The 15,840-nt window shown below is 38.7% G+C and overlaps 1 protein-coding gene across 6 annotated transcripts in view; it reads left to right on the top strand.

Moving 5' to 3' along the window:
- Positions 1–11,086, top strand: part of fat3a (FAT atypical cadherin 3a) — a 176,971-nt gene extending 165,885 nt beyond the window's left edge. For 3 of the 6 annotated variants that reach the window (XM_026192656.1, XM_026192655.1, XM_026192653.1), the window contains 6 exons: positions 127–280; positions 974–1,686; positions 2,009–2,122; positions 3,293–3,352; positions 3,754–3,789; positions 9,661–11,086. In XM_026192656.1, the coding sequence (XP_026048441.1) occupies positions 127–280; positions 974–1,686; positions 2,009–2,122; positions 3,293–3,352; positions 3,754–3,789; positions 9,661–10,283 (1,700 nt within the window). In that variant the 3' untranslated portion in view covers positions 10,284–11,086. The remainder of the gene's footprint in view (positions 1–126; positions 281–973; positions 1,687–2,008; positions 2,123–3,292; positions 3,353–3,753; positions 3,790–9,660) is intronic. The other 3 variants (XM_026192658.1, XM_026192657.1, XM_026192654.1) reach the window with 2 other exon arrangements.
- Positions 11,087–15,840: the final 4,754 nt, after the last annotated feature.

The following is a 15,840-nucleotide window of genomic DNA, read 5'->3' as shown; positions in this document are numbered from 1 at the left end:
GTGCTCAATCTAAAAATGATATTATTTTAGGTCAAAATTGTGTGTGTGTTTGTATAGAAGTGAGTGCTGTACATTAAAAGAAGTGATCTGTTCTTAATGAAGTCTTACACTTTGTCTGTCTCCCAGGGTTCTCATGCAGTTGTAAACCCCAGTACACTGGGGGGCACTGTGAGATGGAGATAACAGCATGTGTTCCCAACCCGTGTCATAACGGCGGTGTGTGTAAGCCCATTGGCAATGCATTTCTTTGCAGCTGCAGGAGAGGCTTCAGGGGCCTGACGTAAGTCTGAGTGAAAACACACAAACCTGGCATGCACCATTCTGAACAGTTGAGTCACTCTGTACAAATGTCATTCTTACACCCTTTAGCAATGTCTCTTCATTCAGATCCTAGTGTAGCAGAGGTCTATTGCTGCTCACTGAACAGTCACATTAACAAAATAATGAAAAAAAAAAAGGTTGTTTACAAATGATCAAATCCAACAGTTATCAGACAAACATAAAACATTTAGTGCATTATCTTTCATTTGGTTATTAAGTGTAACTCTGCTCACAGCGTAGAGATTAGGGTGACCACAGATTAGAAAGTGGTCACCTGGTGTCTACAATTTAGGACAATTTTGTTTTTGGAAAATTTCAAAGTTTGGAAAGTTGTTCAAATACTATATCTTTGAGAACTGATGAGTCTGTAGTTTTCAAAGCAATTTTTTTTCCTACATAAATGTTTCCCTTTTCATATATTTTAATTATAGGTGAAATGACTCTTCTTTTTTTTTCTTTCTCTTTTTAACACATTCTTCTCTCTGATTTTATTAGAAGATAAATGACACTATAATATGTTGATGGTTACAAACATCAGAGAAAGGTATTAATGTGAGGCTACATATGGATACATACTTGTGCAGTTTTTTCTTTATTGACAGGCTTTTCACACTGGTCTCTTCCATTCTATTTCCATCCTTTTATCCTGCAGTTGTGAGGAAGATGTGAACGAATGTGACCGCAGGAATCCAGAGGGGGAGTGTGAGAATGGTGGCACCTGCATTAACACTCACGGCTCCTTCTACTGTAACTGCACGGCAGGCTTTGTGGGTCAGCGCTGTGGCCTGAGGCCTGTTGTTGTCCCCGACATGCAGGCTGGTCATGCTGTGGTTGGTAGGGAGGAGCTTATTGGCATTGCTGTCGTACTTTTTGTCATCATCACCCTCATCATCCTCTTCATTGCATTCCGCAAGAAGGTCTTCCAGAAAAACTACTCGCGGAACAATCTATCTCTGGTGCAGGACCCAGCCACTGCAGCACTCCTTAACAAGGCCAATGGTGTTCAGTTTAAGACCTTACACTGCACCTCAGGAGACCCTCTCAACCTGTACTCAGAGCCAGGTATGGAGTCTGCCATGTTGGGAGGGGGTGGGATGATGGGACCTCCACAGGTCCCTGTGAGACCCATGGCATACACGCCCTGTTTCCAAGGAGACCCACGTTCCACGCTAGAGAAGATGGCAGATGGACGCAGTGTGGAACATACAGAGATGAGTACCTTTCACCCTGAGTCACCAAGGATCCTTTCAGGAACCACTAGGAGAGGGGTGGTGGTGTGCAGCGTGGCCCCCAACCTTCCACCAGTCTCACCATGTCGCTCAGACTGTGACTCCATATGCAAGAGCCCATGGGATAATGATGAGTGTGAGTGAATTTTATACAATTTGTCTCCTAGTTAGAATAAGTCACTCTTGGTTTACTGAGGCATTGCAGTGTTTACTATGCAGGTTTATTCATGAATTATAGAAGCTTTGTACTAACATTAAATTGTATTTTGCTGCTCAGTCAACAATCCCAGATGTTTGTTTTTTTTAATGCAGGCTGTAGGACAGGTACACTATCAGTTACAACTGGAGCCACTGAAGGCACTACCTAAATATGATGTCTTGATAAATGTTTTTGCATAACATACACAGAGTTGTGCTTGCTTTACAATCTTCCCTTACCCCCTGACTTTTTCCTACAGGTAAGGTGGGCGACATGGCAGAAGAAGTAACATGTTTCTCAGGAAGCAACAAAGGCAGTAACTCAGAGGTCCAGTCACTGAGCTCCTTTCAGTCTGATTCTTGTGATGACAATGGTAAGACACACCCATTAGAAAAGTGCTTCATGATTCTTTGAATACTCTAGTTTGCTTTTGTTTAACTTTTGGTTGCAACAGGAGTTGCTTTCTTCTTTTTATTCGTTTTGCTCACCATTATCCATGCAAAACCAGCCCGTCACATTTGGGTTTCACCTGTGGGACAAAATGCTTTTGAAATATTTGTGAATATTCTTATACGAAACAAATAAAACCAATAATAATCAGATAAAAATACCGAAAGACACTATCAGCGTGGGTAGCAGTGGATAGAGAGGGCAATGATGGGTATATGTCAGAGTACAAGACAGGAGATGAGAGGAGAATGAAAAAAAAAGGATAATATTTTGTCACTGAAACTTAAACCGTCATCTGCATTGTCCCATAAAATGAAAATGTAATATGTCTTTTTTTATATGGCTGTTCATTGTTTCTTTCAAACGAGAATGTTTCCAAGTATACAGAATTTTAAATGGGAGGTGACATCGTATGGTGACCCGCTGCTGAGTGTAGGAATTCGTGGGATAGATATTCCAAGATATAAAAAGTGGTGAGACAGATCATTCACAGACAAGCTAAGGCGTTTTGGTGGCTTTCCAAACTTTTATTGGTAGTTGTGGCTTTTGTGAAGGAGTTGTGTATTTTGCTTTTGTGTTGTTGTTGTTTTTTTGTTTGTTTTTTTACAGACAGATTCCTCTGAGTAAATTTTTAATTTTACTTCACAGAATGGTAATTCTTCAGAAATGCTAGTTACATTGTTTAAAATCATCAGTTAATTAACTGGAATTTTTTTCCCCAGTTGTACAAATTATTTTGCCATTTTCTTTCCTGTGCTTGCCAAAGACAGGTGTTAACACACCTGCTCTTTATCTGGCAAAACTGGCAAGAAGCAGAAGAATGTTAGTTTTATAATGTCTTGTTCCCACATGACTTTCTTTGCTTTTATAAATTTTCTTTGTCTGGCAGTGTGTCTTTTTCTTCCCAACATTAAAACAGCAGGTAATCAGGTGAGGTAGTCCTCTGCAGAGATCAGAGAAAGTAGTGGGCAGCCATAATTAATTACTCGGTCATGAGGACACACTTGACCGACAACAGGATGAGCATTTTCAAATCTGAATGCCTATATTTCAGATATATGTTATATATCTGCTCCTTTTCTCTCTCTGCAAGCCTCCATAGTGACCGTCATTCGACTGGTAAATGATGCAGTCGACACAATCGAAAGTGAAGGTACCATGTCTTATCAACTTTGTGTCTCTCCTCTCACTCTCCCATTCTTTGCTAATTTCAATCTTGTAAGTGACGTATTTCACTAAAAGAGGTGTCTTAAGCTATAAGTTGAATGTCCTCTTGCTATGTGGAGCATACTTTATCTTTCATTAACAGACACTCCTACCTACTGTAATTAGATCAGTTTATTGAGTTTATTGTGACTTATTAAGCTGAAGGTTGTCAGGGTTTCATTCCAACTGGTCAGCAGTAGATGACTGCACTAATGGGATACTAGTCCCTACTGCACTATTTTATAGCAAGTTAATCAGGATAGAATTAAATTCCTGCATATAGCTGCCCTTAAATGGCACAGTGCTGGCCATTAACTTTTGTGTCTTGTTGTTTTCTGCATCTGACAGTGTCAGATATGGACCAAGGTCAAACCTTCAATAGAGGTGACTTCCAGCCCACCGACCCCCACCTTTCTTTTACCACACCCTGTCTCTTCATCTTTTCATTTATCTACCTGCAGCAAGTAGACAAAATAAAATGTTCTCAATAAAATCAGCTTAAATAGCATTGTATCAAAACTGGCATGGTATGGGTCATATTAGAATACATGCAATTTACCAGCATATCAGCAAATATATGAACGATATAAGTCTTTCATTAACACAAATCTTGTGGGAGTGGTCAGTTTTGACATTGCCACAGGGAGGAGCGGCCAGCTAAAGGTAGACAGTGGGTCCTAAGATTGTTGGCAAGATGGAGAGTGATGTTGATAATAAAATTAAGGCTGGATATTTTGAAACTAACAAAAAGAGTGGATAATCAGATATATGGAAGAGTTTTAAAATTGCTTAAAAGAAAAACAGGCACAAATCTAGCACTTCCTGTGCCAGAGACAAAACAGCAGTATTCTAGTACACATTGAATCAAGCAAGAGACACAGACAGTCTAAGTAAGAATGATGTGGCGGTTTGTAGTTTGTGGCTCAACTACAGGGGGCTGGTGGAGGAGTGGGTTTAGAATGTGGTGTCAGGGGAGGCTGACCAACACAGCTGATCTCCATCGTCATGCTTCCCCTATTTGAGTAGGATGCTGGGACCACACGAGAAAGCTGTGTGGTGTGTGCTAAAGTAACAGCACCTGCTATTTGGAACCCAACTAACAGGTGTACATTGCAAGTACACCTTGCCATGCATTCTGGGATGCGGTAGGTCGCCATAGATGTGCGAAGTTCAGTATGGGCTAGCAGCTACCTGTGAAGTGAAGATAAATGTTTCCAATAGTGTGAAATACAGCACCTTCTTTCTGTACTTTGATTGTTCCTGCCCTCAGATACATCTGGCTGCCTAAATGTTCGCACATGATTTGTATTATTGCAGTACTGTGATATTTGCACACTTGTTTCATAGATTGGGTTTTTAACTAATTTGTGGCTTCAGTTTATATCTGTATTTGTGATTCAAAACTGAGATATTTATATTTATTTATTGTGTTCTTGTTCTACTAAAATAAGTTCAGTGGTATATCAATAAATTAATTGGTGTGGGGGGGAGTTCAGGATAAAAGCAGCTGGAGTAGGCAGTAATGGTCAGAAATTTAACTGGAGTGATATTTAAAACAAATTAAATACTTCAGTGCAGGTTTTTTTATATATGGGTGGGAATTTAACACGTTAATTGCGATTAATTAATTTGAAAAAAATAAAATGTTAAAAAAATAATGCATTTAATCGCACTTTGCATTCCAAGCAAAGGGGGGCTTTTGTCAATTTCCTGGTATACCGATTACACTGATGCACACATCAGAGCTACAAAAATGGAAGAATCAGAAGAAAGTGCGTTGGTAGGACTGGTCAGAGGCACATTTCTTTTCAAAAGACTACCCGAGGGAAGCCTTGATAAAAGCATGTTTTTGTGCAAACTGTGCAAAAAGGAGTTTGCATACCACTGAAGCACTTACAGCGAGCGCAGAAACTGTCAGAACTGTTAGCACTAGGAGTCCCAGTTCGAGTACCAACAAACTTGATGAAATGACTGGCTTCAGGACTAAAATTAGTAAGTCAACATCGGACAAACTTACAAATTCTCTTGCAAAATGGATTGCTCTGGACTGTTCCTGGCCCAGTGCATCATTGCCTACCTGATGTTTTTGTTCCAAGGTCGTTGGACTCCTCTCGTTTGTTTTCGTCAGGCACGATACTCATGCACCTCCATTGCGTCCATGGGCTCCACTCACAGCCAGTGTTCAGTTGTGTTGTGATGAAGGATAAACCAGGAGTGAGAATCGAGAGCTCTTGTGTCGTCTTTGCCTCCACAGTCTCACTGGGCTAACCAGGTAGACACAGGGCCCATGGCAATATTACTCTGTTTGTGCTGCGGGACCAGATCCTTGGGGTGGACCAATTTTTCTCTCACTGAAAATGCTATGTCAAGATGAACAGAATCAATTTTGGGGGGATTGTCTTAGCTGGATGATTTAGCATGCATCAATTAGATTTTGGATTGATTCTATTTCTTGCATTTTGGAAAATGAAGTTTCACACGCTATTAATGCTCTTATTTTTATTTATCTATTTACTGCATAACAACATAGATTTTGATGATTGGATTTGTCATAAAAATGCTTTGTGGCAGGCAGAGCAGGGCCCAAATGCAGGACTTTGAAGACAGGGAATGAACATAAAATTAGCTTTATTGCTTTATTTCTTTGTGTGACAATAACTAGAACTAATATGGTCAGAGTGATATAAAGATGAAGCAAGATTAATTTCTTAGCTTGCTAACTAATTAACCCTGTAATGGCTGTGACGGGCTGTTCTGTGTTTTACCCTCCAAAAGTTGGACGTACTATAGTGACGTCGCCCGTTGGTTTCTGAAGTTCAGTTTGAATCCTGTAAAAGTGTTTCCACCATTGCCCTTGTTGTGGAAATTTTAACAATAACCTGCAACACACCCAGTGAGCTTCATTTGAAGCAGGTTTAATAAACACATTGCAATGTGGAGAGAGCATCCCAGTGAAACACTAGGATCATCTTTGAATTGTGGCCACCGCCCTTAAATCTTATATACAGACACAGACAAAGAACGCAAACTCTTATATGTTGGCCCCTCTCAGGGGGGCTATACCTTCTCCCTCACAGAGAGAATTATGACCTTGTTTTCTGCTTGGCCATCGCCTAAGGATTTACATCCCTGAAAAGGAGAAGGAGTCCCACTATCTGTTTAACGTCTCCCATTACAATGGCCTCGCTGTGTTAACATTCCACATGCATGCAAACTGGTGACAGGAGTGCTCTTACTATAGTAAAGTGAGAAAGTGATATTACTAAACTAATGTGATATGATTAAATATGTGATTAATACATGAGAAAAGAAATCTGCCTCCACACCGTCTTGGTAAGAAGGGATGAGTCTGACTGTAAAACTGGTTGCTCACTGGCTAAGACGCTATCACTGCAAGGTTGTTAGCCAATGAGTCAGAAAGGATGTACATGAATAGTCATCTTGTTTGAATCATGGCATGACCAAGATTTACAAAATAGATTTAAGTTTTTGTTTTTGAATTTATGCAGAATGAATTTTTTTGTGTGAGTGGTCATTGAACACATTCTCCTCTGAATTAGTAATATTTACTTAAGACTGTCTTTTGGCAGTACTCTGCGATACTCCAACTTTTTTTCTTGATCAATACCTAGTAACGTTTCTCTGTTGGTAAAGTACAAACTGAGTTTGAATACTTTTAACTTATAAAGGCAGCAAATGTGGGGGAGAGCAGTGTGTCTGATGAATCACCATGAATTTAAAAATTCTGAACACATTTTAATGACCACTAAATCCCTGGAATTTTTATTTTCCACAACAACTGATGAACACAGCAAAACCCACCTTTCAGCCTTTTGTCTATATTAAAACTGGGTTTTTTGGAAACCTAGTTTTTATATGTATGTAAATGTGTCTGTCTCAAAAGCATTTGGGTTAGCCTCTGTTTTTTTAAATATGCTGTAGGCTATAAATAAAATAGATGCAACAGTCAACACAAAAAGGTTCAGACATTTTTCATAGTGCATATTTGAGGTGTATTTTTTCATTTACAACAAATATTTTTTTACACAATTAAGTGAGCTACATACTCATACAGGATACACCTTTGCAGTCTTCTCTCTCCTCTGTCTTCCAGATACATTTTATTATTTCTAAAAGGTGGACTGAGATTGATTTCCAGGTCACAGGAGGAGTATGGAAGACAGAAGAGATGAGAATGCACAAAAACAACAGTAGTGAGAAAAAACGGTTTCCTTTTGTTTTTATCTGATTGTCAGTTTGCATATTCCTTTTGTTGTTTCACCTTTTTGAATTCTGGAATTCTTTTAATTTTTGGATCAGCCAATAAAACATTTTTTTATCGTTCACTTTGCCTGCCTCAGCACTTCTCCATTTGGGAATAACAAGAATAACACTTCTCTCCAGTGTTATGCTTGACTGCCCTTTTCGAAACAGTTTCCAGTGACAACTTTATATACCATCAGCACATTTGTGGAGGAACATTGACATAAAAGAAGCTTTCCCAATAGTTATTTTTATGGTGTATCTATCAGGTGTATAGTCAGGGACAGACCTCATAAATGGTCTGCATTAAAATTAAAAACGAAATCAGAAACAAATGGTTCTTACTGAAATTATTTTGTCTACCTGCTGTATCTTTGTACCCCTATAGCCCTATAGTTTGTCAGTGGTAAATTCCTCATCTCCTTCTCTGGTCAAAGCTTTGTATAGATAAGTTATTCCACAGCTTGTCTTGTGCTGCGCTAAATAGGCCACGGTGGTGACCACTCTACTTTCCACCCTACTGTGCCAGTTCTTGTGTTATTAAGTTTTCCCATTAAGTTTTGTTTGTATTCTGTTTTTATGCATGGAAATCTTTTTTTGTGTTTCACTGGCATTTTTAAACTCATTTTAAATGAAATCTGAATTCAGTTTTCAGAGTCATTAGTCAATTATTCGTTCAGTAAGCCAAACTTAAGTGATAAGAATGAATATTTATGCTATGCCAGAGGACTACAGATACCATGGGAAAGCGTATTCAAGACGATGTATTGAAGTGAGACAGGAAGTTTCTCTTAATCCAAAGAAATTCCATTCCATTAAAACAATTAACCAGTCTAGGTAAGTATATGTCTTGCTGTGATTTCAGGTATGAAAGCTGACCTTAAGATCAAACAATCCACTGGACATACATAGTAAATGGAAGTGTATGCCATGGAAATTGTGACAGTGGTTGGACAAGCAAATATTTAGTCCTTTTTGAAACACCGTAACATAATTTAAATTTGTTTTTATTTTAAGAGCCAGTTCACACAAAGCCTACATTATAGAAAAACCCAGTGATCCCCAGTGGACAAGACAGCTATTTGACCAGTTCTGACCTTTCTGACCTTGCCACTGACTGACAGGAAAGCAAAGAACAAGCACAGAGAAAGAATAGAAACAACATAATAATAAGCATGTGGTAGATTGGTGGGGCAAGTAAATGCTTATTAGAAACGTGCAGCTTAAGAGCTGGAATAGGGCTTAATACTTTTGGGAAGAGAGAGCACCAGGTTAATGACATACTGTAGTGGCAAGTAATCTTTTTTTAGTAATTTATTCTACAAATCTGCCCCATAAATCATAATTAGAGCTACTTGTCTACTAACTAATAGTTTGATTCAGCTCAATCTTCAGCTCCTCCATGTAAACGTTTCCTTGGGCAAGATACCGAACCCCAATTCCATCCATCAGAATGTGTGTATGTTTGTGTTTGTCCAAATGTGTACTGAAAATCCCCCAAACTAAAACGATTTCCATGGAATATACTTAGTCTCATTATAGATGGATAGAGAGAGAGAAGGAGATTTTTAAATGACTTCCTTGCAGATAATTTACAAGATATTTTATAATGCTCTAACTGAACTGAATGGATTTCTACTGTTTTGTTTTTGTTATTATTGTTTGTTTTGTCATTTTATTTATTTCTTTGGGGGAAGGACTGCATGGCTTGTATGCTGCCAATTCTTCAAGAAGTTGAGCATGCTGTCACATTTGTAACACCAATCTGCAAAGTGCATGCCACACCTAACAGGTTTTTTGTATAGACTATGTCTTGTCCTATTCCTGAATTTCAACACTTCCATGTAGTGTTGATGTTACCACGCCCATCTGGGGCTTACTGAAGGCATGTTTCCATGCTCCAATTCCACATTGGAGTGTTTGCTCTTAAATGAATTTTTATCATTTTTACAGTTCAGATTATTGCTAACCATTTCCCCTTCTACCGTCTAGCATATCACTGGGATACATCAGACTGGATGCCAAGCCCGAGGCTCTCAGACATTGAAGAGGTGCCAGGCTACGAGGCAAGTCATGGAAACGAAGTAGCAGGCTCGACCCCTTGCCTTAGCGAAAGTACTCGAGAACTGGAGTCAGATTACTATCTAGGGGGCTATGACATCGACAGTGACTATCTCCCTCCCCACGAAGAAGAGTTCCTTAATCAAGACCAACTGCCACCTCCACTGCCCACAGGTGAGGATTATACTGAGCCCTATGCACCATTTTCTACCAATACACCACTTTCCAAGGAGAGCACACTGAGCACAAGGCATCAGCATGCCAGACCATATTTCCACCCTAGCCAGTACCTACCTCCCCATCAAATACCCACTGGGGAGGCGCCAAATGAAGTTTTTAGCTCTTCAGTGAGTGGGCGAACACCAGGAAATGGGGACACTGATGACTCTGTGTCCCGAAGTATCCGACTGTCCGTTGGTGCATCATCAGCCTCAGACATGTCAACCCCCTGTGGGCTGGATGACTCTGAACATGGCAGTGACTTTGACAGTATGGATGAGCTTCATCGAGGGGTGACCATCATCACGGACTCACAGCAACAGACTGAGGTGTGATTAGCTATACAGCACAAGAGTACCAACCAGTGGGAGCATAGCAGTTGTGCAGATAGAAGATGCAAAGGATTCTGTTATGACTGGGCAAGGTAAACTTCTTCAGCAGTACTAGGTACTGCTACAACTATATACATTAACAGTAATTTTTAAAAATAAAAAATCACCATTTCACCTCACTGAACTGTGACCAACAGAATAACAATATTAACTGGATTGTCAGTTCTAACCCCACTGTGTAGACCAGTTAGGAATGATTTTCCTACTGTAATAGGAATTTACTTGGAATATGAAAAGAATGGGATAGAGAATGTGAACATGAAAGAATGATTATGGACGTGGTAGACAGATTTAAAACAAACAAAACTAAAGGGACAATGATTTAAGTGACACATTTGTATGTTTTTTTTGGTCCTTCGCAGAAGCCCATCGGACAATTTTTTTTCTATTTAAAACAATAAAATAAAATTTAAAAAAATGTACATTTTCCTCCATGCTTTGTAAACTTTGTAGTGTGCTGAACTGTACAGACTGTAAAGTATTTTGACCTCACTGGTGAAAAGTATGAAAACATACTTTAAAAGCCATTTTTGTTTCAATGTAAAATGTGCCCATCCACACCTCACCTGTATGCTCCCTGCTCCAAATCTTTAAAAGACAATTACATTTCAAACTTTCTCTTTCCTTAGCTTGAAAATTAAATTTTTCATGATTTTTTTTTAAAATTCTGTTGTGTGGATGCCAAAAGCTGCTGTAGTTGTTAATGTATGATAAAATCTATTATAATAAATTGTACTAAAAATTGATATTGAAATGTTATGCATACATAAGATAAAGAATTTATGTTCAATTTTTAAATAGAATGGGTATCCTGGGATTGATATTTAATTTTCACCCAGTATTGTTTTATTATAAGGATAACATGCTTACCACCTTCACTGACTATTGTGCTCTGTTCATAGTTATGGTCATCTTGTGTTTTATAATTTCATTAGTTTTATACACATTTATATAACCTCTGCCTTCGGTTCCCTCAAGTACTTTCAGGTCAGTTCAATTTTGAGGTACTCATACATTTAATTGAGAAATGGAGGAGAATATGTTCCTACATCTTTAGAACTGGTTTGGATCAAAGGTGCTGAGAAAAAATATTCCACGCACCTCTGCTTTCTTTAATTTTGTGTGAAACACATTCTAAATTCTATCCTCATGCTAAGATGTACATTCAGATTAAATATAAAATAAAACAAATGCAACCTGAGTAAACACAAAATATAAACTTTTGACTTTTAACCTCATCAAATATCTTAAAGAAATTAAATTTTGCACAATTATTTTTTTCGTTTTTTTTTTTTTGGTTTTTTTTTAAACTGTGAACATATCTTGATGATATCTTATGGGGTTTTTTTGTTGTTGTTGTTTGTTTAGGTTTTTTTGTACAACTATTTTGGGGCCGCAATGTTAATGGTATAGGCAAAAATTGGTCTTTGTTATGAAAATAGTTCTCACATCCATAATGTGTCCTACAAATCCTTTAATATTTTACCAGGATGCCCTCGTGTGTGGAGGATTAGTCGTCTTCTACATTTGAAGTGTAGCTACAGTCTAGTCTCTGAGTCTGTATCTGGGCCATCCCAGTGCATTTTATAATGCTTCTCAGACAAATAAATTTTCTTACTCATCTCTTTTAGAATCCCAAGTCTGGTTCTGATGAAACCCTGTGTTTCTGAAAGTGGTCTGTGTAGGTGATTGAACATAGGTGGCAGTAATTGGTTATGAATGTGTCTACTTCTACAGCATCCAATCAATGCAAATACAAAAAAGCAATCAGTGTTTTTTAGTCATAACTGAAGGCTAAATACTGCTTCACATAGGGTCAATTGGTAGGTTTAACATTACATAATTGCTGCCGCACATACAAATGTCATTCCAGTTTACTTGTCTTACTCAGGTTTTCTTGCTAGAATTTTTTCAAGATGTAGCACAACAGAACCAAGCAACCAAAACAGAACCAAGAAGGGAGTCAAGACTATCATGCAACACTAGTTTGATTCATTCACTATAAAGGTAGGTCACATTTAGGGATGGGTATCGTTTAGGTTTTATCCGATACCGGTGCCAAATCGGTACTTTTGAAACGGTGCCGGTGCTTAAACGGTGCTCGAACCGGTGCTTAAAGAATGGAGAACACAAACTTTGTCCAAAAACCTCTCATGTTCAGCTGGGGTTTTTTTGTAAAAATATAACAATGTTAGCCTTTTCTGCAGCTATGTGGCATGGTATCACTCTTGGCTGGAAGCAGTGCTTAATCAATGGAACAAACACAAACTTTGTCCAAAAACCTCTCATGTTTAACTGTTTTCCACTTTTTCTTTGGTCATTTTAGCCTTTTTGGCCAGGGTGAAGGGAGTATCTGCCATTAAACAAGAAGACAGCCGCATGTAGCTATGATGATGTTTGCTAGTTCACCTTACCTGCATTAATGTAATAACGTGGTTAGCCTACTCAACGTAAGTTACACACTAACAACATTAAGCTACTCACGCAGAGAAGAACAGCTGCTGCATCATCATCATCCTCATCATTTCTGCTACACTGGCAGGGCTAGGGGCCAGGACTCTATTCTTCGGGGTTTTGGGGGATGTTGCTCCGGGTCCGATAACTGGCAACCCACCCGACGTGCACGGTGTGAGGTCTCGCAGCAAGCTATCAAATACGGCGCATTTCTCGGCTTTTAAAAAAAACGCTATGCGTCGCCAGCTGTTTAATCGGATTCTTGGTGTTACCTCCTTTGACAGTATCACAGTATCAGCTTAAAGCACTTGTTGCTGCTGAGTTTGCACATTTTGCTGTGAAGTACAGCCAGACTTTTGACCGCTTCGCCTTGGGCATTTTTAATCTGTAGCTCTGCTCTAAGAGAACGTACGTACCTGGCCCCGCCTACTATCCTCGGAAACGTAAAATGATTGGCTAGAAGTGTATCACAGCTCAGGAAAAAAAAGCACCGAAATAAAGCACCGAAATGTGCGCTGCTTTTCGGTCTGGTTACTACCGTTTATGTCAGAACCGGTGCCATCATGGCACCGGACACCGGTACCCATCCCTAGTCACATTAGTTGAATGCTTACTTTTCTACTCAACCTGAGGGCTTTATACAGCATTACTCATTCACCCATTCATACAAGCATCTTCTTTCTATGCTTTTTCTACTTTTTCTGTCTAACATCCACATGTATTCATGCTCTGATGGATGCATTCAAGAGCAATTTGGGGTTATTAAAATAAAAATGGAGTGGTGAACCTTCCAACAAGTTGCCAGCCTACCAAAATCGGTCCAAGTTTTCTCCATTTGTTGATAATAAATCTCACTGTTATTCCCTTTTAACCCTTTACAGACTGATGCCAATGCCTTTGTTTTTCATCTTTTCTAGAGCTTCTTTCTGGCATGATGTTTTGCTTCATGATACCATTTATCATACTTCACTTTATCAGACACATTCTATTTAAGTGACTTCTTGATTCAAGAGGTCTGGCAGTGGGGTGGCTGTAGCTCAGGTGGTAGAGCAGGTCATCTACTGGTCGGAAGGTTGGTGGTTCGATTCCTGGCTTCCCCTGCATGCCAAATATCTTTGGGCAAGATACTAACCCCAAATTGCTCTCCGATGCGTCCATCGGCGTATGAATGTGTGTGAATGTTAGCTATAAAGCACTTGGAAAAATGTACTGGTGTTAATGGGTGAATGCACAAGTTGTGTAAAGTGCTTTGAGTGCTCAGATGAGTAGAAAAGCGCTATATAAGAACCAGTCCATTTACCATTTAATCAGGCTTTGCCGTGGCTAGTGAAACTGAACTCAGCTTTCCAATTCATATGGTTTGTCAAAGTTAATAAATGGTTCAAAAAGGAGTAATTACTTTTTCACACAGGGCTGTCCCAGTTTGGATATTGTTTTCTCTCAAAGTCATCATTTAAAAATTACATTTTGTATTTACTCAGGTTATCTTTGTCTAAATTTAAAATTTAGTGGCTGGGATTGACTCCAGCCCCACTGGAACCCTGATACGGAAGAGCACAGATGGATGGATGGATGGATGGATGGAAGGATCTTAAACATGTAAATGTGACAAATATGCAAAAAAAAAAAAATCAGAAGGGAAAAAATACTTTTTCGCAACACTTTTTGAGCACACCTATTTTCCTATTTCGCTGTTCAGAGATTTCACAGTATTCCTCAAAGTTCAACAGGTGCCTGTCTCTGCAAGAACCATTCAGCTCAGCAGTCTCACAGACCCACTTGAAAATGGTCACCATTGTCCCATTTAAAGTGTATATGACATCCCATGTAAAGTTTCACACAAGATTCCCTAAGCTCCCTAAGCTTCCCGAGTTGTTTTGCACTGAATGGAACTGGAGCTTCGTCATCTCATCTCTCTATATACTGAACTGTATATAGCAGAGATGACAATAAAGTTTACTTTGACCATCTTTTTCTCTTATTTAACAAACACTGGTCAATCTGCGATCCTTCTGACGATATATGTCAAATTTAACCCATAAATTCAATGTAGAATGATTTGCAAAGTATATATAATAAAACAAAGTATGAATGTATGTTTAAAAGTGGCTTATTCACTAAAGCCTTAGTCAGTAAGGCTAAAAAAGTGCCATATAAATGTCAGTCTATTAGTAGTACTTCCAACATTCTTGAAAAATAATGGCAGATTATTATATAGTAAAAATTAGTCTTGCATTTGCCTGTATAATAGTTTCGAAATAGTTTCTAAATGCAGTGCCATATGCTGAAGTTTTACTATAATAAAAGACATAACCTGTCCTGTTAAAACCTTTAAAAAATTGAGCTGAACAATGCAACTGGCATTATACTGTGAGTCTGAATTTTATTCCCACCTTCATCTGGTTTTTTCTTCATTCTGTTTAATTTTTTTTGAGAGTACCTATATACCAGCTTCAGGGAGTAGACATGTTTTAAGGCATTGCAACTGTTATTTTGTAGCACCTTCACCATATCTAAAGAGACAAGTTAGATCCTTATCCAGGTTTACTATATCCTCAAAAATATTTGGCTGCTTCATTTCACCAGTGTACTGTACTATTGTGTGTCTGATCCTGTAAACCAGGCAGCCCCTTTCCTTTGTAAAAGATGCAAATGTGTTTTGAAATTTGTACAGTGTACAGAGCTAGACAAAATTCTGCCTAGATGAACTGCATTTGTGTTTATCATGTGCTATTTGGATGGATGTGGAGAGTTTAAAATTTCAGTTAACTCCATTCCACATCTGCGTGGTCAGTGCTATTTTTACTCTTTAACCACTACCTTTAAGATCCACATGAATGCAAAATCAAATTTAATAGGTTTTGGACAGTATTCTGTTTATTCCATTCCAACATATGTTCTTGCTTTTGATAAAAGATGTTTATGGTAATGCACTTTTTGTACATTTTAATTAAATTCTGATATTGTTTTCAGGTTGTCTGGTGGTGGTAGTGGGGTGGGGGTTCCCCCCAAAACAGGCACTTAAAAATCTGCCACCAATCTACAG

The sequence above is a fragment of the Astatotilapia calliptera genome, chromosome 14, assembly GCF_900246225.1.
Source record: "Astatotilapia calliptera chromosome 14, fAstCal1.2, whole genome shotgun sequence".
In the NCBI taxonomy this organism is placed as follows: domain Eukaryota; kingdom Metazoa; phylum Chordata; class Actinopteri; order Cichliformes; family Cichlidae; genus Astatotilapia; species Astatotilapia calliptera.
Note: the sequence above shows the minus strand (reverse complement) of the source record. Positions and strands in the feature narration are given on the sequence as shown.